At 38.0% G+C, this 25108-nt stretch overlaps 2 protein-coding genes across 2 annotated transcripts in view; both read right to left on the bottom strand.

Moving 5' to 3' along the window:
- Positions 1 to 25108, bottom strand: part of LOC146485164 (uncharacterized) — a 428948-nt gene that overhangs the window by 1024 nt on the left and 402816 nt on the right. The window contains exon 13 of the mRNA XM_085103552.1: positions 681 to 932. Coding sequence (XP_084959678.1) covers positions 681 to 932 — 252 coding nt within the window. The remainder of the gene's footprint in view (positions 1 to 680; positions 933 to 25108) is intronic.
- Positions 3128 to 22471, bottom strand: LOC146485184 (uncharacterized). Its single transcript, XM_085103546.1, has 6 exons — positions 22353 to 22471; positions 21881 to 22179; positions 17666 to 17780; positions 9850 to 9972; positions 3756 to 3878; positions 3128 to 3219 (listed from the first exon to the last, which is right to left on the bottom strand). The coding sequence occupies exons 1-6, from the start codon at positions 22435 to 22437 to the stop codon at positions 3128 to 3130; spliced, it is 837 nt and encodes a 278-aa protein (XP_084959672.1). The 5' UTR covers positions 22438 to 22471.

The raw sequence follows: 25108 nt of genomic DNA, 5'->3' as shown, positions 1-25108 counted from the left end.
GGCGATTTTATACGCCGATCGGCGAAGATCGGCAGGTGTGGCCGGTGCAGCGATTGCGATTTTCGCCGATCGCCACGATCGGCGTATAAAATCGCCGATATCTGGCATATCAGATGTCTGCGATCAAATTCGTCGGTATTCGCCAAATGTGCCCTTTCCCGCGATTTTCTAAGGTCATTGTTGCGAATCGCCAGTAAAGCCAACCCATCAGGTTCGACGATTTTATCACATGACTTTTTAAAATTGCCACATCGCCGCGATCGGCGAAAAAAATCGGCAGGTGTGTCCGCATTAATCGGTGACGTAAATCGCTTGCGATCAAATTCACCGCGATCAGCGAATAAAATCGTCAGGTGTGTCGCTGGCTTAAAAATGATGTTTTTAAGAGTTACCGTATTAATTTTTAACATCGGTGATTTTAGTTTTGATTAAAAATGTAGATTATGATGGAGTCCATTTCTCAATTATATCCTTCAAGTAAAGTTCGTGCTATTTATCGAGTAAGCGTCAACTCCAATACAAGGTTGAGTACACCTCTTTTGGATTTATAATCACTCCAAATAAGGTAAGGACACCACCAGGAGTTAACTCCACTTTACAGTCTTATTCTAACCCCTGAAAAACTACTGCGCATTTAAAATGCTAACTTGATATAAGGCAAGGTAAATAAAGTCACTTACTCCGGACCCATGAGACACTAGTGTATCCTCCAAATATATACTGGCCGACCTTTATTATCGTCACAGTAGGACCCTTGTAATCGCATCCGGAGTGAAAGGTAGATGCAGCCCAACCATCAACGGACGCGCGCCAACATCGCTTCCAGCCAGATGACTTGCTTTGCACAACGGGCTTTAGCCAGGTATTTAATGCTGTCAGGTATGTGTTGTTTTTTCTTAGGATGACTGAACTTGCTAAACCAGCGAAAACAGCTAAAACAAAGTAGTATACATAATGTAGAGCGACGATGCACTGATCACGTAAGTTAAGATCTGTAAAGGTTTTTGAAAATTCATGTTAAAACTATTATTTAAGGTTTTGGCGAAGTTCATATTGTCTGACAGTTGCCAACTATAGTTAAAGACGATACGAAAGGAGAGAAAGCCACCTAATATTTTCAACATAACTCGCTGACCAATCTAGATCACATAGAAATTCGGTATGAATTGTTTCTTTCTAGCTGGTTTGCTTGTGAGGTTAGGGAAATCTTGTCACATGTGCACTCAGGGCGGGCCGTCTATCGAAAATTAGTATAAATCTACTAGCGTTCTATCACGAATGCTGCTCTCTTATTAACTACGCTACTCACTATCTATTCTGTTGTAGACAGTGAGTAGCCTATCAGTGTGCAGTTGTCAACAAAATGGCAGCGGCTTCGTCTCGTTTTCGAAGAGTCTGTGAAAAGGATTTTCGGATAATTACTTGTCGGGACGATTCCAGAGAAGACAGAAATTGCATCGAAATATGGAGTGAACATTTTTCACGGTAAGAAAAGGAGTAGAAAAAAGAGACTGGCTGATTTTATTCTTCATTGAAACTTTCAAAACTCGGCAATTATATAATTTTGAGAACATTCAAAGATGCGTTTCAGTGACACATTTTTTAGATAACTTGGCTTCCAAAATTGTCATTGTAAAATTGTCATTTTACAATAGAAAAACTATAGGCTCCTTATGTGAGTTTCGAGCGAATGAATGGTTTTCATTTAATACTTTGCCACGCATTCACCTATATCTGAAATGAGGTGAAAAGGATGATAAATAAAAGTTTTAACGAAATACCTCTAGTACCTGTGGGCCCACCCCCAACGACAGCAACTCAACAACATTAAAGAAACATTACGTGTGGTAGCACTCGGGTGGACAGTGGGAAGGAATGCCAAGCCCTATCTGAGATTTGCTGAGGGAGTTTTTGTAATTAGCACCTGATAATTTTTAGCAGTCGTTTGACCGTCTCTTTAACACACTTTTTCTGGAAATGACTTGAAAGGTGAACAATTCAAAACGTACCGAGTCCCATCATATTTGAGGTTTCTCAGTGTACAATTCCCTTGGTTTCTGGCCATAACCAGTGTGAAAAATCTAGAAACTATTTGACATGAAATATTAGAAACCATCAAACTGCGCTACATAGAAAACGTTATTGGTCTCGAGCAGGACCTTCTTTTGTACTCAGTCATAATATTAACCTTGTGCTGTATAGGAAATCATAGGATATCTAATACAGTAGAGCCCCGGTAACTCAAAATCGGATAACTCAAACTCCACCGCGCGCGCTAACTCGAACTGAGTCTCAATTCACTTGGATTTGACCCAACTTTTAAGTCATTTTTACTTGGTTAACTCGAACTTGGATAACTTGAAAACCCCCCTAACTCGAACTAAATTACGTTTCCCTTGATCAAAATTTACCCCGATAACTCAAATTTCTGGTTCTTATAACTCGCAACGGATGCCCATTGAGATATCCCATTAGCTTTTCTTATCGTGTGTGCCTAAGCAATAAGAACTTTGCGGATAATAGAACGACACCGACGCAAAAGGGGACATAAATTGAGTGTATAAATTGCATTGTCGTAAGAATGCATAATCGTTGCAGTTGTTAATATATGTATTATTTTCTCGTGAAATAAATTTAATTTGCACTGCATTGTATACCGAAGTGCTGAAAATTAATAGATTATTATATATTAACCAATAACGAAAATATTAACATTTTACTCGACCCGGATAAGTCAAAACCCCGCTAATTCGAACAGTTTTTCGTTTCCCTTCGGAGTTCAAGTTACTGGTGTTCTATTGTACATGCAAACGATTAAAATATCTAAGACAACAAACAACCGAGGATTGCTAACCAGTAAGCCGCATTGTGTAACGGGTAAGACGAGGGTGTTTATTTGTAAAAGGCCAATAGGTTAAGACTCCAAAGGCCTGAGACTTAACTTGTGCAGTTTTTCCCGTCCCAATTGTAAGCTGGACTGCATGGGCAATTGCACTATCCGTTGGTGTCGTTAAAAACAGCATTGGCACTGCAATATTATTTTTTTTTCGCACAATTTTTGATGATAGGCAAGTCTCTGCGCACATAAAGTTAATATAAAAAAGCATGAATCAAAAGGCCTCTTGACTCATCCAAACAAAACAGGTGCAGGCCTTGAATGGAAAAAGTAGACCGAATGGACACTAAAAAATGCAGAATGTAATATATCAATTGTAATATCTGTTAAATTAAAGACATACAGAATTCAAAAGTACTTGCTATGAGGTTTTTTGATGGCAAAAACCTCACTGTTTGTCTAGGGAAAAGTTTAGAGAGAAAGATTTTTCGGTTTGTCTTGGTTAGGCGAAAATCCTGCAGGATGTTTGTCCCATGAAAATTGTAAAATGGCCTTAGCTACCACGAGTCTCCTGTAGCTCAGTGGTAGAGCATCCGAACTAGAAATTGGAAGGTCTTGGGTTGGACTCCTGATAGGAGCACTCGAAATTTCTTTTTACGAGTTTCCCTGTGTCATTACCGAAAAATATATTATTCTCATGTATAAACTTATTACACGTAAAACACCTACTTGATATAAACTCTAGTGTGATCATAGGATTAGGTTGGTAGTTCCGTCAGCATTTAAAGATTATGAAGCTTATGTCTCCTTGTTCGCTTTCACATACGTTGAAGTAAACTGTTATGGCCTGAGATTAAAGCCTCAAGTAAAAAACATAGTTCCAGCCAACCAAAAATCAAACAAATCATGCAACCTTTACCTGTACAGTTGTGTCCGTCTCCAGTGAATCCAGCTTTGCACGTGCAATTGAATCCTCCTCTGGTATTGTTACACATGGTATCATTACTGCAGTTGTGTGTTCTTGTCACGCATTCATCTATATCTGAAATGAGGTGAAAAGGATGTTAAAAGAAAGATTTAACGAAATACCTCCAGCACCTGTGGGCCAATCCCCAACGACAGCAATTCCACCAAGTTTAAAGAAACCGTACGTGTGATAGCGGTACCTAAAAATTACATTTAAGGTCGAGCAGGATTGTATTAGCTGTAGCCCTCGGGTGGACAGTGGGAAGGAATGCCAAGCCCTATCTCAGATTTCCTGGGGAGTTTTTGTAATTGGCACCTGATATTTTGAGCAGTCGTTTAACCGTCTCTTTAACACACTTTTTCTGGAAATTACTTGAAAGATTGCGGAGCTGTGTTTTGACAAGTAATATAAGGTAAAGTAATTTTTGGAACGAGGCGTTTTAGAACCTAAGGCCCGGTTCATACGTCGAACTTTACATGAGCCGAACCTAATACCTATTAAGGTCGACCCAAATAATTAAGTTCGGCAGTTGATTCAGACGTCGAACCTAATTCAAGTCGAACTTAATTAAAGCTAAAGTGAGAAAGTAGATTTTCGTGGTCAGCGGCTGTTGTTTTTACTCAACAAGATTCAAAATGGCGGGAAAGATGAATTCTGACATGGAAGAGCTTGCTTGGTAAAATAATAAAGACAGGCCAAACACGGCTCCTACTGGTCGAGATAGGAAGAATATGACCTTCAAAGCTAATTTGCTCTTACGAGTACGTCTTTCAAAGATCTCCCTTTTCTGTACGAACGTAAGGGACGGACCATTAGAAAAGTGATGGGGGGGGTGGGGAAAATACAAAAAAAAAAATCGTGCAAGCCAAAATGCCCGAAAAAAAAATTCTTGCAAGCCGAGACGGAAGAAAAAAAAATTCTTGCAGAAGGAGATTAAGGAATTATTATAGAAAATACCTTTTAGTGTTTTAATGACAGAAAATTTCTTCCAGAATGCCCCAAAATGGCCTTTTTAATGTTTTGAAAATCTAAATTTTTTTGTGGAAGTTTGTTTTGTATGAACAACAAACCAACCCCACATTTTGTGTCGTGGCTGGAATTTACCCTTACTACAACTCAGTATTTTGTTTTGTGTTTGTAACTGGTAGTAAACCCAATAATCACGAGCAATAGGTCAATTAGTTTTGAAGAAAAACGATTTTGTCAGTAAAACGCTTCCAGCATATCTGCTTATCCATAAAGCGCTTTGTAGTTTTATTCGTTGGGCCACAGAGTGCTTTATGGTTACAAAATTTAAAAAACTGAGTCATTTTCAAGAAGTCCTGTTAAACGCTTGTAGGAGCATCTAGATTGAAGGGCAAGTGTTCACTTTATTCACCACAAAATGCTTTGTGGCTCATTGTCAATACCACAAAGTGCCCTGTAGGCAAATTAAAACCGCACAAAGTGCTTTGTGATCTGGTGATCGAAAGTACCTTGTATCTTGTGAATGACTTGCTGTTTACTGAAGGATTAAGGCGGTCAATAATCGACATAGTTTTAAAATAATTTATGTTTAAAGCTTTTACTGCAAAAATCAGGATGTAGGACAAATTTGCTTTGAATATAGTACGGTGAACCCTTTCTATTAAAGACGCACATCGTCGGGACCGACTCCAACTGTCTGGCGTCTCCCACTGTGTGTCCGTTGTTTTGATAAAAGCCTTTTCAGTTTTGCTTTTACAAGCATGTCTTTAAGCGATTTTCCTTTTGTATAAGAGATTCTTCCCTTTTGATCAAAACGTGATGCTACCGCTCTGCTAAATGGTGTTTATCTTGATCGTGAGGGGGAATTCTCATATATACTGAATGGAGGGTTTCTTACTGATCATTCTGAGCCGTTAGAATCCTTGGAATCTCATCAGTTGCTGTGTATACTACTTAGACACTAATTTCGTTGTTTTTGTTTAGTTTTGACCATTATGCTGTAATTTTTAGATATTGTCTCATGGCACTCTTAATTTGCCTTTTTCAAATGTTCTTCGCTCAAGAAACGTAATTCTTATCAGAAGAATAGAGTAGAATGCTATTCTTGTTAAAAGAATGAGAATTCTTGCGACGAGAATGAATTCTTCAAGCAAGAATAGATTACATGCAAATCTTCTGGGAAGAATAGTCATGACCAGAAATCTTTTGAGAAGAATAACCAGTTCTTTTGCGAAGAACCTTTAATCTTATAAGAAGGAAACGAACCGATGGTTTTATTCACCATGACCATGCATGCCACATGTACGTTTCGAGTTTTCAGGCAGCTGCACGTGATAATAAGTGATTAACTAAATTAAAGAAGACAATTATAATATTCTCTTAATTTTATAACATATCAAATCATATCATGTCAATTATCATATAACATACATTTTTTTAACAAGCTTAATAAAATATAAAGTTAATTAAAATGTACATGCACATGCACAATATAAAATTGCAACATATTATTATAAAAATTTCTTAGAGCGTGGGTTTGAGATGAGATGTTAGATAGTTTTTGAGGTGCACAATCATCTCATTATATCTAACATCCGCACAAGTGCTCTATAGTAATAGTTTTATTAAAAGCAAACACGAAATGTTGCTTAATCTGGCTCGCACTTTTTTTCTTGCTGGGGCATACGTTGGCCATTTTTGCGGAGCATGTACAATAGTTCATAGACCATGGCAGCTAAGGCAATCGGTACTCTGGAATTGCTTTATACAATTATATATGATACAACGAAAAAGAATGGCAAAAGTATGTTCTAATAAAATTCAGTCCTTCAAAGTTAATTTAGGGAACATAGTTGGGCGACTATAACTGAAACGTATAAGAAGAAACAGAGATCTGGATAACCTGGAATAGCCTTTTCACGGTTATTTGTATTTTCACGGCTCATTTGTATTACAATGAAATCTAACATATACGTGAGGCAATTTCGGGCTATTTTGTAGTTTTAGCCCAAAATTGCCTCGCATCCACGTTGGATAATTAACATTGTAATGCAAATGAAAAACTCAACCGTGAAAAGGGCTATTGAAATAGATTATTGACATTTTATTTTTATAATGGTGGGGCGTTACATGATGGCACTGTTATTCAGTTTATAGAAATGGCTAACACATACACATACGTATTAAGAAAATGACTTATGTATAATTAAGAGTACACTTATTTGTCCATGTCACTTATGGGTTAAAGGTAATCATTCCAAGCCCACAAAGTACAACTTTTTTAAAAAATCCTTTAGTTAAAGTTTTTTTTCTGGAAAACAACAACAACAAAAAAAAATTCGTGCAGAGGGTATCAACCGAAAAAAAAATTCCTGCACAAGCACTGAGCGAAAAAAAAAATTCCTGCAAACTGAAAATCCCCCACCCCCCCCATCACTTTTCTAATGGTCCGTCCCTAAGGAAGGGTCTTTGTAGATCTCCCTTAGCAGAGGCAGATTTTCTATCAAGTGTCATTTACCAGGAGCCATAATCAGGGATGGAGACCGTAACGAGATGCCATTTTGACTTGTGGGCCTGTCCTCATGTGTTGAACCAAAAACATCTATTTTTAGAAAAAAATTACGCCATACGCGCGTGCGCGCACGCGTGTCAACGGCCAGGATCGCGCGTGGAGAAATTGAAATTTTTTTCCACCCGTTGAAAATGGCGTCCAAATTTTAAAGTTCTCCCAGGAAATATCTTCTCAGTGCCCACATTTAAGAAATTAGACTCTCACAAAGAAAAGGTAACAATTGAAAGAAAACGGGAAAAGTTGGACTAAGCGGCCTATTGATCACATGACTCTCACAGTATAGTCATAATCAAAAAGGCGCCAAAACGGTGGCGCTGCGTGCATTGCTACTGTTGAATGAATGAAACAAGCTTTATACACTCTACGGACATGTACTCTGACAGGTAAGGACTTTTTTATCTTTAGTGAATTTTTTCTCAGCTGCTATCCGTGTCACATATAAGGTAGTAGCCCCACGCAAACTTGCGTGTATTCACGCGGGTTTATGACGTGAGGAGAGGGGGGGGGGGGGTATTTTTTCTAAAGATAGATTGTTTTTGGTACAACTCATGGGGACGCGTGGACCCCGTGGACCTCCATCCCTGATTATGGCTCCTGTATTTACTCATCGGAATTGTTTTAGGTTAGGCACAGAAGGGCGATGTTCCATAACAAACCTCAAAATGTTTTTGCGGGTTTTTAGTTTGTTTTGTAGTGCCGACATTCTTTCGCGGAGGTTGACTTCTGAAAGAGTTTTATTATAAGGTTATCGAGGTAACCTCTGTTGCGTAATCTCTGTTTGAATAGATTGATGTTCTCTTCCAATGTTGTTTTTGAAGATTTTGTTCTGAGAAGTCTTGACGCTTCGCCTTTGATATAGCCTGTATTGGAAAGTTTCTGTCGGTCTGAAGTGCGTGTGCACTTCAAGAAAAGATTCTTTTTTTTTTAAGATTCGCATCTCAGACAAGTATATTCAGTTGTTTCGAAACAAGAAGAAAAAGCACATTCCTCTTTTCCCGCCATCTTGTTCAGAATGAAGTCCTTTGAGCACATGCCAAGTTGATGGAATGCACAGACCTCTGGGATAGATATAATTTATATAATTTATACGTAACGTATGCATTTGGTTCGGCACATGAAAAGTTCGACGTCTGAATCGAAGTCGAACTTTTGCCGTTCTATTCGACTGGCGCAGTCGAATAGAACGGCGGGTCGACCCAAATACAAATCTGTCGATCCTAACTGATTCATACGTCGATCTTTACATGCGCCGAACCAAATGATTAGGTTCAGCTCATGTAAAGTTCGACGTATGAACCGGGCCTAAGTCAAACCTTTTAAAACGAGCTATTGAAAACGTACCGAGTCCCATCATATTTGGCGTTTCTCACTGTACAATTTCCTTGGTTTCTGGCCATGACCGTCGTGAAAAATTTAGAAACTATTCAACATGAAATATTAGAAACAATCAAACTGCGCTGCATAGAAAACACTATTGGTCTCGACTAGGACCTTCTTTAATACTCAGTCATAATGTTAACCTTGCGCTATAAAGGAAATCAAAGGATATCTAATACAGACAAACGATTAAAATATCTAAGAAAACAAACAACCGAGGAGTGCTATCCAATAAGCCGCATTGCGTAACGGGTAAGACGAGGGTGTTTATTTGTAGAAGGCCAATAGGTTAAGACTCCAAAGGCCTGAGACTTTATTTGTGCAGTTTTTCCCGTCCCAATTGTAAGTTGGTCTGCATGTGCAATTGCACTATCCGTTGGTGTCGTTAAAAACAGCATTGGCACTGCAATATTATTTTTTTTTTCGCACAATTTTTGATGATAGGCAAGTCTCTGCGCACATAAAGTTAATATAAAAAAGCATGAATCAAAAGGCCTCTTGACTCATCCAAACAAAACAGGTGCAGGCCTTGAATGGAAAAAGTAGACCGAATGGACACTAAAAAATGCAGAATGTAATATATCAATTGTAATATCTGTTAAATTAAAGACATACAGAATTCAAAAGTACTTGCTATGAGGTTTTTTGATGGCAAAAACCTCACTGTTTGTCTAGGGAAAAGTTTAGAGAGAAAGATTTTTCGGTTTGTCTTGGTTAGGCGAAAATCCTGCAGGATGTTTGTCCCATGAAAATTGTAAAATGGCCTTAGCTACCACGAGTCTCCTGTAGCTCAGTGGTAGAGCATCCGAACTAGAAATTGGAAGGTCTTGGGTTGGACTCCTGATAGGAGCACTCGAAATTTCTTTTTACGAGTTTCCCTGTGTCATTACCGAAAAATATATTATTCTCATGTATAAACTTATTACACGTAAAACACCTACTTGATATAAACTCTAGTGTGATCATAGGATTAGGTTGGTAGTTCCGTCAGCATTTAAAGATTATGAAGCTTATGTCTCCTTGTTCGCTTTCACATACGTTGAAGTAAACTGTTATGGCCTGAGATTAAAGCCTCAAGTAAAAAACATAGTTCCAGCCAACCAAAAATCAAACAAATCATGCAACCTTTACCTGTACAGTTGTGTCCGTCTCCAGTGAATCCAGCTTTGCACGTGCAATTGAATCCTCCTCTGGTATTGTTACACATGGTATCATTACCGCAGTTGTGTGTTCCTGTCACGCATTCATCTATATCTGAAATGAGGTGAAAAGGATGTTAAAAGAAAGATTTAACGAAATACTTCCAGCACCTGTGGGCCAATCCCCAACGACAGCAACTCCACCAACATTAAAGAAACCGTACGTGTGATAGCGGTACCTAAAAATTACATTTAAGGTTGAGCAGGATTGTATTAGCTGTAGCACTGGTGTGGACAGTGGAAAGTAATGCCAAGCCCTATCTCAGATTTCCTGATGGAGGTTTTGTAATAAGTACCTGATTTTTTTAGCAGTCGCTTGACCTTCTCTTTAACACTCGTTTTCTGGAAATGACTTGAAAGGTTGCGGAGATGTGTTTTGACAAGTAAAATCAGGTAAAGTAATTTTTGGAACAAGGCGTTTTAGAACCTAAGTCAAACCTTTTAAAACGAACTATTGAAAACGTACCGAGTCCATCATATTTGAGGTTTATGACCGTCGTGAAAAATTTAGAAACTATTCGACATGAAATATTAGAAACAATCACACAGCGCTACATAGAGAACGTTATTGCTCTCGAGCGCGACCTTCTTTAATACTCAGTCATAGTATTAACCTTGTGCTGTATAAGAAATCATAGGATATCAAACACATAAAAACGATTAAAATATCTAAGACAACAAACAACCGAGGAGTGCTATCCAGTAAGCCGCATTGTGTAACGGGTGAGACGAGGGTATATATTTGTAAAAGGCCGGTAGGTTAAGAGGCCAAAGGCCTGAGACTTTATTTGTGCAGGTTTTCCCGCCCCAAATGTATGCTGGCCTGCATGTGCAATTGTACGATCCGTTGGTGTCGTTAAAAACAGCATTGGCACTGCATTTGTGTTTTCTTTCTTCGCACAATTTTAAATGTTAGCTAGTTCTCTGCGCATTTAAACTTAATATAAAAAAGCATGAATCGAAGAGCCTCTTCATTAGTACAAACGAAACAGGATTGTATTAGCTGTAGCACTCGCGTGGACGGTGAGAAGTAATGCCAAGCCCTATCTCAGATTTCCTGATGGAGGTTTTGTAATAAGTACCTGACATTTTTAGCTGTCGTTTGACCCTCTCTTTAACACACGTTTTCTGGAAATGACTTGAAAGATTGCGGAGATGTGTTTTGACAAGTGATATTAGGTAAAGTAATTTTTGGAACAAGGCGTTTTGGAACCTAAGACAAACCTTTTAAAACGAACTATTGAAAACGTACCGAGTCCAACATATTTGAGGTTTATCAGTGTACAATTTCCTTGTTTTCTGGCCATGAGACCGTCGTGAAAAATTTAGAAACTATTTGACATGAAATATTAGAAACAATCACACAGCGCTACGTAGAAAACGTTATTGGTCTCGAGCACGACCTTCTTTATTACTCAGTCATAGTATTAACCTTGTTCTGTATAAGAAATCACAGCCGGGATATCTAACACATAAAAACGATTAAAATATCCAAGACAACAAACAACCGAGGAATGCTATCCAGTAAGCCGCAGTGTGTAACGGGTGAGACGAGGGTATATATTTGTAAAAGGCCGGTAGGGTAAGAGGCCAAAGGCCTGAGACTTTATTTGTGCAGTTTTTCCCGCCCCAAATGTATGCTGGCCTGCATGTGCAATTGTACGATCCGTTGGTGTCGTTAAAAACAGCATTGGCACTTCATTTGTGTTTTCTTTCTTCGCACAATTTTAAATGTTAGCTAGTTCTCTGCGCATTTAAACTTAATATAAAAAAGCATGAATCGAAAATACGAATCAACAAGTTTTTCGAAATTGATTTAATTATAAAAGTTAACACTAAAAGAGAACGACAAGGAACACAAGGAACACAAGCGATCAGCAATTGGCAATCACGTAAAGGACGAGCATGGACAGGATCCAGAGACCATTATTAAAAGCAATTTCAGAATCCTGAAAAAGTGTCAGAACAAACTCGACTGCTTGATCTTCGAGATGTTGTTTATTAGCGACCTAAAGCCGAAACTGAACAAACAATGCGACTCGATCCGCGGGAAGTTATTTGTTTAATTATTTCACTTTTAAATACCTTTTATCGTTTTTAGCGTTCCTTTGTATTTATCATTCACGCTACTATTTTTTTTATATTGTTTAGATGTGAATATCTTAAAGCTTTTTAAGTCAGGATCTCATTACTTTTTTCACAATTGTATATAAGCACATATTTTACTTCTCATTTTGAACTTGAAAATGACCGTCGGACGGTCGAAACGTCGTTCTCTTTTAGTGTTAACTTTTATAGTTAAATGAATCGAAAAGCCTCTTAATTAGTACAAACGAAACAGGTGCAGCCCTTGAATCGAAAAAATAGACCGTATGGACTTTAAAAAATGCAGAATGTAATATACGAATTGTAATATCTGTTAATTTAAAGACATTCTGAATTCAAAAGTACTTGCTATGATGTTTTTTAGTGGCAAAAACCTCACTCTTTGTTCAGGGAAAAGTTTAGAGAGAAAGATTTGCCGGTTTGTCTTGGTTAGGCGAAACTCCTGCAGGATATTTGTCCCATGAACCTTGTTTAATGACCTTAGCTCCTGAAGGGGCTCAACTCTTGACAGGAGCACTCGGTATTTCTTTTTGCGACTTTGCCTTTGGTAGGTTTGATGGTTTCTTAGTAGGTTATTAGTTTGGTTGGATGGTTTGTTGGTTAGTTTGTTGGTTGGTAGGTTGGTTGGTTTTTGGTTTGGCTGGTTGGTTGGTTTGTTCGTTGTTGGTTGGTTGGTTGGTTAGTTGGTTGGATTTTTGTTTGGTTTGTAGGTTGGTTGGTTTGTTGGTTGGTTGTTGGTTTGGTTTGTTGGTTCGTTGGTTGTTGGTTTGTTTGGTTTGATTGGTTGTTGTTTTGTTTTGTTTGTTTGTCTGGTTGGTTGGTTTTGTTGTTGATTTGGTTGGTTGGTTGGTTGGTTGATAGTTTGTTGTTTTGGTTGGTTGTCGGTTTGTTTGGTTTGGTTGTTTGGTTGGTTAGTTGGTTTGGTTTGTTGGTTTAGTTGGTTGGTTGGTCGGCTTTTGTTGTTGGTTTGGTTGGTTGGTTGGTTTTTTGTTGGTCTGGTTGGTTGGTTTAGTTGGTTGGTTGGTTGGTTTTTCTTGTTGGTTTCTTGTTGGTTTGGTTGGTTGGTTTAGTTGGCTGGTTTGTTGTTGGTTTGGTCGGTTGATTTAGCTGGTTGGTTAGTTGGTTTGTTGGTTGTTGGTTGTTGTTTTGGTTGTTTGTTATTTTGCTTGATTGGTTGGTTTTGTTTGTTGGTTTGGATGGTTGGTTGGTTGGGTTGGTTTTCGGTTTGTTTGCTTTGGTTTTCTGGTTGTTTGTGGGCTTGTATGTTGATTGGTTGGTTGATTTGTTGTTGGTTTGGTTTGTTGGATTAGTTGGTTGGTTGGTTGGTTTGTTGGTTTGGTTGTTTGTTGTGTTGGTTGTCGGTTTGTTTGGTTTGGTTGTCTGGTTGGTTGATTGGTTGGTTGGTTTGGTTTGTTAGTTTAGTTCGTTGGTTGGTCGGTTTTTGTTGTTGGTTTGTCGTTGGCTTGGTTGGTTGGTTTAGTTGGCTGGTTTGGTTTGTTGTTGGTTTGGCTGGTTGATTGGCTTGTTGTTGGTTTGGTCGGTTGGTTTGTTGGTTGTTGGTTGTTGTTTTGGTTCTTTTGTTGGTTTTGTTTGTTGGTTTGGATGGATGGTTGGTTTGGTTGGTTGTCGGTTTGTTTGGCTTTGTTGGTTGTTGGTTTGTTTGGTTTGGTTTTCTGGTTGGTTGTGGGCTTGTTTGTTGTTGGTTTGGTTTGTTGGTTGGTTGGTTTAGTTGGTTGTTTTTTTGTTGGTTTGGTCGGTTGGTTTGTTGGTTGGGTAATTTGGTTGGTTGTTTTTTTGGTTTGGTTGGTTGGTTGGTTGGTTTGTTAGTGGTTTGGTTGGTTGGTTGATTCGTTTGTTGCTTGCTGTGGATGGTTGGTTGGATTGGTTTTGTTGGTCTGTTGGCTGATTGGTTTTTAGTTTGTTGGTTTGATTGCTTGCTTTGGTTGGTTTGTTAAGTTGATTGTTTTGTTGGGCTGGCTGATTTGGGTCGTTGGTTGGCAGTTTTAGTTGTTTGGTTGGTTCATTGGTTGATTGTTTGGTTGGTTTGTTTTGCTTGTTTTTTTTTTCTTTATTTGTTTGGTTCGTTTTGTAGGTTAGTTGTTTGGTCGGTTTGTTGGTTGGCTAGTTTGTTTGTTTGCTTGGTTCGTTGTTTGGAAGATTGGTTTGTTCGTTGGTTTGTTCATTGGTTTGGTGGATTGGTTGGTTGGTTAAGTTGGTCGGATGTTTTTTTCGCTTTTTGGTTGGTTGGATGGTTTGGTTTGTTTGTTTGTTTGGTTGATTGGTTGGTAGCTTCCTTGCTTGTTTGGATTGGTTTGTTTGGTTGATTGGATGGTTGGAAGATTAGTTTGTTGGTTGGTTGGTTGGTTGGTTTGTTTGGTTGATTGGTTGGTTCGTTTTGTCGGTTGGATGGTTTGTTGGTTTTTTCTGTTGGTTGGTTGGTTGGTTGGTTGGTTGATTGCTCGATTGTTTGTTTGGTTGGTTGGTAGGTTTGTTATGTTGGTTGATAGTTTTGTTCTGTTGATTGGTTGGTTAGTTGGTTGGTTTGTTCTGTTGGTCGCTTGATTTGCTGACTTGTCGAGTTGTTTGGTTTAATTGGTTGGTTGGTTTTGTCGTTTGGATGGTTGTTTGTTTGTTTAGTTAGTTGGCAGCTTGCTTAGTTTGGTTGGTTTTGTCGGTTGGATGATTTGTTTGTTTGTTGGTTTGGGTAGTTTGAGCTTGCTTGCTTGCTTATTTGTTTGTTTGTTTGGTTGGTTTGTTCGTTTTTTAGCTGGTTGGTTAAGTAGTTGGTTTCGTTAAGTTGGTTCGGTTATCCGATTACTTGCTTCATTGGTTGGTTGTTTGATTGAATTGGTTATAGTGCGTTGGTTTGGTTGGTTAGTTGTTTTGCGTCGGTTGGTTGAATAATTTATTGATTGGTTGGTTGGTCAGTCCGTCAATCGGTTTTAGACTATTTTTCTTCAAGATTTCCTCGCTAATCAACTTTTTTTCAACAACAGATTAATTGTTTACTATGTCAATGATTTCCATTGTTACTTTGTTTCTATTTGTTTCAGTTCTGTAAGCTTCAAATTAGTAGAATTCTAGATACACCAGATTCGGATGTTCTTTTTCTTAGTCAGTGATAAAATATATATTTAGCCAAGCCTAAAAGCGGAGCTCAACAATTCCTTTTTAATAGCATTTATATACATGCTACTCTGCTTATTGTATGAACTTAATAACGTTACAAATTCTTCATCCTGTCTTGGGTTATATATATCTTAAGTGCATATAAAGCAAACTTTTTGCGCGTCAGCAGAAAATGTGTGAACCATAAGCTGTTCTTGTTGATCGTGCGAGATCACATTGCTGAATTCCGATGACGTTCAAGAGCATAAAACACTTGTGGATAAAAAAATTACGCTCTCTCTCAAATATTTCTCCTGTGGAAACTATTAATGCATTTATGTAAAGTTTGAAATGCGTACAATAAAGACAATTTGGCTATCACGTAATGTTTCCACGCGTGCAATTTGGTCGCTCGGATAAAAATAAAATATTTGTTTCAAAATTTATTACTTTGTAAATATTAATCGTACAGAAATATTTATAGTCTCATAATAAACGTTACAAGAAAAGAAATAAAGGAAAAATAATGTTTCGTTATCGTTCGAAATATTTGAACATTTTCTTTAAAATTAGGGGGTACTGTTTACAAATATGCACTGCGAATGACGAGCACAAAATGTTAAAAACAATCAATGACTCTAGGAATATTCCTCCTAAAGAAATAATTCTAGTCTGTAACTAACATTTAAGAAAAGAATACAGGAAAAATAATGTTTGGTTGTGGCCCAAAATATTTCAGTGAATTGCGAACGAATTACACAAGTCCAGCACAAAATGTTCAAAACAATTCATAACTCTGTGAATATCTCTCTAACAGAAATAATTGTAGTCTCTTAGTAAACGTTACCAAAAGGAGAATACAAGAAAAATAATGTATGGTTGTGGCCCGAAATATTTCAGTGAGCCCTTTAATTCGTGTTTACAAAACTTATGCGCTGCGAATGGCGAATGAATAAATAGAGAAGTCCAACGCAAAATGTTTCAAAACAATTCATAACTCTGTGAATATTTCTCTTACAGAAATAATTCTAGTCTCTAAGTAACCGTTAACAAAGGCAGAATACAGGAAAAATAATGTTTGGTTATGGTCCGAAATATTTCAGTGAGCGCTTAAAATTAGAGCGTGTTTTCAAAACTTATGCGCTGCGAATTTCGAAAGAATTACACTAGTCCAGCACAAAATGTTCAAAACAATTCATAACTCTGTGAATATTTCTCTTACAGAAATAGGTCTAATCTCTAAGTAAACGTTAACAAACGGAAAATACAGGAAAAATAATGTTTGGTTGTGGCCCGAAATATTTCACTGAGCGCTTTAATTTAAAATTAGAGCGTGTTTACAAAACTTATGGGCTGCGAATTGCGAATGAATTAGAGAAGTCTAGAAAAAAATGTTCAAAAAAATTCATAACTCTGTGAATATTTCTCTTACGGAAATAACTATAGTCTCTAAGTAAACGTTAGCAAACGGAGGATACAGGAAAAATAATGTTTGGTTGTGGTCCGAAATATTTCAGTGAGCGCTTAAAATTAGAGCGTGTTTACAAAACTTATGCGCTGAGAATAGCGAATGAATTAGAAAAGTCCAACACAAAATGTTCAAAACAACAAATAACTCTGTGAATATTTCTCCTACAGCAATAATTCAAGTCTATAAGTAAACGTTAACAAAAGGAGAATACGGGAAAAATAATGTTTGGTTGTGTTCCGAAATATTTAAACGTTTACTGCGTGTTTACAAATGTGCCCTGCGAATGAATTACACAAGTCCAACACAAAACATAACTCTGTGAATAGCTCTGTGAATGTTCAAAATTCATTTATCCACGAATATTTGTCGTATGGCAAAGATTTAAGTATTTGTGTATAATTTGAAGTATGTTGAATATGGAAAATTACCGACAGTTGCCTGCAAAAATGCATTTCATTTCGATACGACTTGAGAGTTGCTTACTCACCCAGCTCACCTCATGTTTGTTTTCAACTGACATTTCGCCTGTTTGTTCGTCGCTCTCGGGGTTCAAATTTGCTTATTAGTCGCCTGCTTTCTCGACATATATAGTTTTACAACATATTCAACGAATACAAGGAATCGGTGTTCTTCAAAATTCTCGTTTGTTTTCTAAAAGAAGTAAGTCATCCCACTTCCCACCGAAAAAACGCGGGTTGCCACACAGGTTGAGTGTGACCTTTCACAATGGCTTACTTAGAGGGGCGGACTTACGTACGTACGTACGCCGGACGGACAGTGACGTCATAACCAAAATTTTCGCATACATGGGTTTACCAAAATCTCTTATCAATGGGGCTCCGCGCGCGCGCGGAGCTCCGCTATTATGTGTCTGATCTTGTTTCTTTTTCACCTTTGTATTTTGTCTGTGGCGAAATAGCTAAAGTATTAAAATAAAGCTGTCTTCTAAACGAATTTTCAATTCAGATAGGAGCTCTAAAACGGCTACAAAATCGATCCTATTGGAACTACATAGGCCTTCTATTGCAGGCAGAAATCTCAATACAACATCAATGGTTCTTGCCTTTTTCGCAGTTCTTTCCCGTGAATCCTTTCTTGCAATCACATACGTAGCTGTTTTCCTCGTACCGTGAAACACACTTGCCATTGTTCTTACAAGGCCAACTGCTGCAAGGTGACTGCAAATACAATAATAATAATAATAATAAATAATAATAATAATAATAATAATAATACTAATCCTAATAATAATAATAATAATAATAATAATAATAATAATAATAATAATAATAATAATAATAATCAGTTTCTTTATTGCTACCAGCTTTGAAGATAAGAAAAATACAGTATTTAGGCTTGTAACGAGCGACTCCTTTCAACAGTCAGCAAACGATCATGACTGTGGGCCGATGTTTCATATAGATGCGAACACGTGCACGTGTTGTATGAATCGCCAGCTAATAGCGAATAGTTATGCGCGCCGTGTGCGTTAAGCCTTCGCATGTCCTTGTAAATGAGACTTCTTCTTCATATATACTTTTTGTAAATACTAGATAGATGTTATCGTCTATCTCAGCTACTTTTTCGCCACTAACGATGTTGTAACATAGAGAAAGGAATCCTCCAAAAGTCCTATGTTCTGCAAACAGTGGTGACACAGATATCTTTTATAGTAAAACAGATCGGATACATTATTCTCCCAAGGCCCCTCGGGTATGTTGTTCAGTAGCAGCAAGCATGTCATTTTTGAGTTTGTTCCAATAAATTGGTCTGTGTTTGAAATTTCCTGTGCAACCCGCCGTTTCTCAGTTAGCACTCATAGAGTAGAAGTTTGCTTTTGGTCTGTTTGTAATATTTGGGATGGATCACGATTTCAGGGAAAGAATACTATCATTAGCGATGCCTGGCAATGTCTCAGTTCTGTTTACTAGAGACACATTATTTAAAACAACTATGGGGTCGAGGGTGTTATCGCTTCTAGGTATGTTATTCAACTGTTTAAGACAAACAATGTTCATATTTTAAAACAAAAAGCTGTGATGGACTTGAGAAGATTGGGAATGGTTAGGAATCGCGGCAGAAGTCCATGAAAATATCAGGTAAATCGGTTTCTCAGGAGAGCTGAATATGGCTGTTCTTAGGAATCGTAGTGAGCTCATAAAGCTGGTCCAGGCCTTCGGCATCAGGTGCATTAGGTCAATGACATGCCTGCCGATCTGGCTTCAGATGCAGCTTTTGGGTCTTTCAGAGGAGCGTATGTGAGCTGGACAATTAGGACTATTTCAAAATCTGCCGCCTCTCGGGCACAAAAGTCTCGCACAAAGGTCGTGCCCTGTCCTTGTAGATGTATATGTTCTAGAACGAACATGAGCGAATCTTTGGGTTTACGTGCAATATACGCTCTTGGGATTACAAGTCTTCTCCCTGACGATCAGGCAATGGACGATATGCAATTCGTTAAGAAAATTGAAGCACAGAGGTGACATTGTGCCTTCATTGCCATCGTTTAGTGCACAGAACTTGTACTAGGAAACATGTCTCCGAATTTCTTTCACCGTACGCATTGTCATGGCCTTTTTTCTCACGCGATTCTCTCAACTTGGAACCATTTTACATCGCGAGGCTTATCGCCGGCATTTTTTCAATCTTCGCTTTTCGCGTTGCTAGTACTCGTTTCAGCAAAGAATTGGCCTGCTTCTTTCGAAAGGTCATCATAATAAAGGAGTAGTTTTCAATGCCATGACCTTCTGACGTGGGCCACACTCTATGCTTATTTGTGGTGGAAAAAGAAGGAAGCGAGGACTGGAGACTTTGTCCGGCTGCTTTATTTATTGTTTTTTCGTGTCGTGAAGGCTTTTCCATGACCATGATCATGGCCAGTTAAAGACCTCGAAGGTATTGGGCGTTATGGCCTTTACATACTTCAGCCCAGATTTGGACGTGCAGATAGTTGTAATCAGGTCCTGATTCCCCGTTGATGCTCAACTGTATATTTGGATTTATCTCCGGCTTTTCCCTGTTAGCGGACTGCAGACACTTCCTGCGGTTGTTTTCCGTTCCCGAATAGCGATTGGTCTCGTTGCCGTGCTCAGACAAGGGTACGGGAAAGTGATATATCCTTTTCAGACTCCTTAATTCCTCCCATTCGAAGCCGTCTTTTGTTTCCTTAGTTCATTCCTCGCGAAGCGAGGTTAATAAATTTGTCGGGCCGAACCGGCCCGAGCGGAGCTAAGCCGCGCGAATTCGAGCGAAAAATATATTTATATATATATATATATATGTATCTTTGAAGGTGTCCGCACAATGACGTCAGACTGTCTGGCGTCGTCTGGAGCAAAATTTGCATACATCGAAAAAATATGCGTGCATGATCAAATTTCAACTGTAATGTTCCAGATGTTCATCAATATTCACTGGATACAGAACTATTTCTCCAGAATCTTTTCCCTTTCTTTTAGAAATCTTTTTTTGTGAAAGATTGCATTAAAGAAATTACACGTTTTGTGGCCGCGGTAAATAATTTTCCGTGGGAAATAAATTTATCGAACACGACAGTGCTGCACGCCTGTTGTACATTACGTCGCGTCAGAAATAGATTTTCAACCGCAAACTAGCCCGTGGAACTACGAAAACACCATGCTCATCCAAAAAAATCTTATGCGCCTTTTAATCTCCTCGTTTGATGCTACAATACGAGTAAGGAGGGCTTTCCACCCAGCCCCAGCTTCGCGAGGTTTTGCGAGTCACGTATTTCTAGTTATACTATACTCGTCGAAATTAAAAACCGTCAAACTGAAGAACGCAAACATGCTTAGCTGCATCAATCGTGTTCTTCTGTTGCACAGGCGTGACTTAAGTGTGGGCTGAAAGAAAACCACTTATCGCTCGGGAAAGGGCGAAGCGGCTAGTTTCAACCCGAAGCTCGAAGACTGTTCGAATAACATTCGCCTTTTGTGTTGTGTTCGTATGGTTTGGGATCTTGGTCCGTGTACTGCTTGTCCGCTCTTCGGTTGGAATCTTCATTGTTTGCTTGTGTTGACGTAAGGCGAGGCGGTGCCATGAGTCGCTAAAATTATTTTCAGCTGCTGTAAAGTTTACATTAAAGGGGCATTGTCACGGAGATATTTCTGTATGTTGGCCAAAACAGCTAAAATGTTTGACAAAGAACCCCTTCTTTAACGTGAAATCGCTCTTAGAGCAGCGGTAGGAAAATATGAAATGTTTTCTCTGGGGAAGAACAAACTAGAATCACTTTCTGGTAATTTCTTTAAAATTCGTAATAGCTATAGGAACTTGAAAAAAAAAAAAATTTTAATGTCCCCATCGATACAAATATCAGTGTTTTTTCGCTATTCAAAGTAACAATAAAAACAGGTGACAGCGCCCCTTTAAAACGCCACTCTTGCTGGCCAGTTTCATGTTTAATTGGAGCAATTCACGGTTGAAGATGTAATTCTTGGTAGGAATAAAAAAGGACGATAATTTCTGGTTGGAGAAAATAAAGGGATGAATTTCTCTTTGCTTCTATTTGTGATAAGCAGTTTTGTCTTTTTGGTGTCCGTTTGCAATGTTTTCGCTTCCGCACGTTTCCCTCGCAAAGAGTGAAGACGCAGTAAAGGATCCCTTTGGCTTTACTGGAAAGTTGCATTGTGCTTACAAAATGTTTTTATCTTCTGAAAGACTCCTAATAGTAATAGCATTCATGTGCAGCTTCGTACGCTTCATCTCAGGCGACTCGTTCTTGTTTTCTCGCGTTGTATGGCAGTCATCTCTTCAATTTCAAAGGAGTCTTCAGATGGCCAGCTTTTTGTCCATGCAACGGACTTACGCGATAGTTCGACGTTGTCACCGAGTTCAAGAAATACCCCCATCGATATTTGCCTTATTTTGACCAATTTTCTAAACAGAAAACTGACATTTCTGGCGCAGTCCTTTGTCTTTCGAGACCGGCAGAAGGAGACAACAGCTATCGCTTCTATTTCACAAGGTGCAAACGTTATGTCTCCGTAAAAGAATCTTTCCCAACAATTTTTAGGATATAACGGAAACCTAACACCTTAGAAAATTTGATCACTCGCTAAAGAAATTTTACAAAGTGGTAAAAAATTAATTCGCATTACAGCTGAGGATACAATGCGTGCAAAAACTTAAAAAAATTGTCGTGCTGTCTTCTTTTAGTTAAATATAAGGCAAGAACAAAAATAGTTTTCTCGTTACAAATTCAGTTCTAGTTAATAAGATAACGGTTATCATTAACTGAATTAGAAATTTAACTTACCGCGATACTGAAATGATGAGAGTAATTACTGTGCACGAACTTATGCGAGTTGTTGTACTTGTCCGATGGCAGCAGCTCACACCAAAGTTTTCCGGTGTTGATATCAGGAAAGGCAGCCAAGTTAAAAGAGAAGCACGGTGCGGTTTCCAAACAGGCTAGCGCGCAGACAGAACCCCGCTCAACGAGACTTTCACCAAGAATTGTTATGTTCAGGTAGGAGAATTTGTGCGCCTTAAAGTTGGCATAACCTATAGGACGGCTTGGGCCTCCGCGGCTGATCCCTTTGTTAGCTACAATCTCTAAAATAAAAGAATATGAGTGTTTCAGTTTAGAAATAAAAAAAAGTTGGCGAAACACTAGTACGAAAAACAAAACCATTAATAGTGCAACAATCATCCGTTTTATCGGGTTACACAAGTTGTCAAAGGCCACAGAGAAACGGGTAAGAATAAAAAGGAGAAAAAACCTTTACCTTTGGTAGCATGAGCAACTGAATATGAGGAGACGACTGCCACTGTAAATATCAACGTTTTCCGAAGTACTGAAACTTTCTTCATCTTCTGAGTTTCAGTTTCCAAGCTATGGGCTGTATTTCAGTTCCTTCACAAACATCGTTTAGATGTTTGAAAACACCTGCCGAATGTGGTAATATATAAAATGTCTTGTTATGTTCTGTTGATGTCACAACTGAATTCAATTCAATTGGTTAATTAGCTATTATTAATTTGAAGCCGGCATATGTGCGTGTGAGACGCCCCAAATGATACGTTTTACGTATTTCTTCAGCAAACATCGAAATGGTAAAGAAAATGAATATATTTTCATACAGTATCTAGAAGCTTGAGAAATGCAGTGTAGACTATCGGCCAATGTACTCCCAGTGGCACGTGTTCACATAATCAAAACAGTGCATGCAATTCCGAAACCGAACTCAGTATGGGCTTAATTTTCGTTAATCGCTGTTTGTAAAACACGAAATGTTACTAAATTATATAATGACAGATGTGCGCTGAACTTATGCAAAAACGAGACATATGGTCTGTTTATCTTTCGAAAATATTATTGAGAAATTCCTTTCTGGAGAAGAAAATTATATTTCAAATATGTACAAAGGTTGGAGAATCGCAAAATCGCTATAAACGTTGATCAAACAAGCGTTAAGTCAGTCCCAGTTCTTTTTAACCTTCCTCCGGCGTTTGACAATTTTTGGTCTTTAATTTGCTTCGATCATTACTGAAAAATGCAAATGAAACTGTGTCAGTATTTCAACTTTGCCGGAAAGAGTTTTGAGAGTGCTGAAATGTTTCTGAAAAGTCAATTTAAATTAAAAACTCGCATTAATAGCTAAAAAAAAAAGAGTTTTGAAACAGACGATGCCCTCGAAACAAACAACATTGCAGGCTCGTTATTGTCGTCAAACTTTCTTAAAAGCTGTGGGACTTCTTCTGATAGACGTTGTCATGACCTATTTGAATAGGAGTAGGCGGAAGAACCGTTGTTAGAGCTGTATGAATAATTAATTACAGGTGCTATAATTAAAAATAGTAGGCGAAAGAACCGTTTTACAGCCATTCTAAGTAAAAAGGTGCAACTGGTGTAGCATCAGCAGAACATACATTTTTGAGCTGATATGCGGAAAAACATAATTTTTATGAAATCTTTCTTAAACTTTCATGTAATAGAGGTAATATGAAAATTTAAGATTGCCCGTGATATGTGTTATTATTTTTTTTGTCTCCCTTTATTAAAAGGAAGTCTTTAAAATCAGGTGTCGCACGGCTTAGAATGGAAGTCAAACATTGAAATATTATTTTGTTTGCCTACCTTCTCTTTATTTTATATTTTCTCAGTAAAGTTAATATTGAGACCTAACTCACTGAACCAGTAGCGAGCTTTTCGGATGAAATTTTTTTCTGAGGGTTACAAAATTACAGCTGTCGGGAAGAAAGGCCGAATTTTTCTCAAGAAAAAAACATATTCATGTTTATGTTGAGACAAGAAAGGGTGCAGGCTTTAATGAAAACGGTAGTTCGAGCCAGTACATCAACTTTGCCGGAAAGCGTTTTGAGAGTGTTGCGACGTTTTTGACAAGGCAATTTAAATTAAAAACTCGCATTAATAGCTGAAGAAGAAATGAGTTTTGAAATAGACGATCCGCGCGAAACAAATAATATTGCAAGGTCGTTATTGTTTTCAAACTTTCTTAAAAGCTGTGGGACTTCTTCTGATAGACGTCGTCATGTGCTATTTCAATACGGAGTAGGCGGAAGGACCGCTTTACAGCCATTCTAAGTAAACAGGCACAGCTGGTGTTGCATCAGCAAAACATAAATTTTTGAGCTGATATGCGGAAAAAAACATTTTTATGAAATCTTTCTTAAACTCTCATGTAATAGACGTGATATGAAAACTTAAAAGCCAACGCAAGAAAATATCGAGAAAGTCAAATCATTTCTAAAAATTAGAATTTTTACTAATACCACCCAAGCATCCCTGTAGATGAACTATTTCAAGAAATGTTATCAAGAAATCCCCAAGCGCCTTACATTTTAAGAACTTTAGAAAAGTTCGAAAATTCGCTTAAAAATACGTGTTTTATTCAGGAAATGGGTGCAAGTTTCAACAGTTTTCATCGAAACAGTACAAGCGCGCAAAAGCTCCTATTGAATTGATATTGGTCATGTATTTAGAAGAAATCCAACGCCTTAAGACCGCGTGAAAAGGTTTTGCAAAATAACTATTGTTAAATGGTTTGTGGCCTTTATTGTACGCACGCTGATTGTGTGTGGTTTTGGCAGTCAAAATAAGGCCCAACTTCTAATCAGCGTCAAAAGTCGATCCTGGTATGTCAGAAATTGAAAAAAAAAATACTATACTTAACGAAAAAACTGTTATTTTATTAATTACACCTGAAGTTTTAGCTCTGCAAATTAAAACGTTTGCGAGTAAAAATTTTTAACTTGAGCCCCCCCAAGTCACCGGGCGCGACCGGAAGTGAAATGTAAACAAAGGAAAATACATGCAAATTGAAGAGAAAATCACACGGAAGTTATGACTAGCCCATCAAAGCGCAAAGAATTGACGAAAATTCTGTTATCTAAACAAGTATTGCTACCTGGGAAGCTAATAAAGCGAAATTGTTCGTCGAATAATCTAAAACAAGGAAAAATCCTAAAACAAAGTAATGCTGAATAAAAAAGAAAAAAGCAAAAACAGCGATGGTCACGA

Source organism: Pavona decussata, unplaced genomic scaffold (assembly GCF_977016875.1).
Source record: "Pavona decussata unplaced genomic scaffold, jaPavDecu1.1 SCAFFOLD_27, whole genome shotgun sequence".
Taxonomy (NCBI): domain Eukaryota; kingdom Metazoa; phylum Cnidaria; class Anthozoa; order Scleractinia; family Agariciidae; genus Pavona; species Pavona decussata.
The sequence above is the reverse complement of the archived record's forward strand: the minus strand, read 5'-3'. Positions and strand labels throughout refer to the sequence as shown.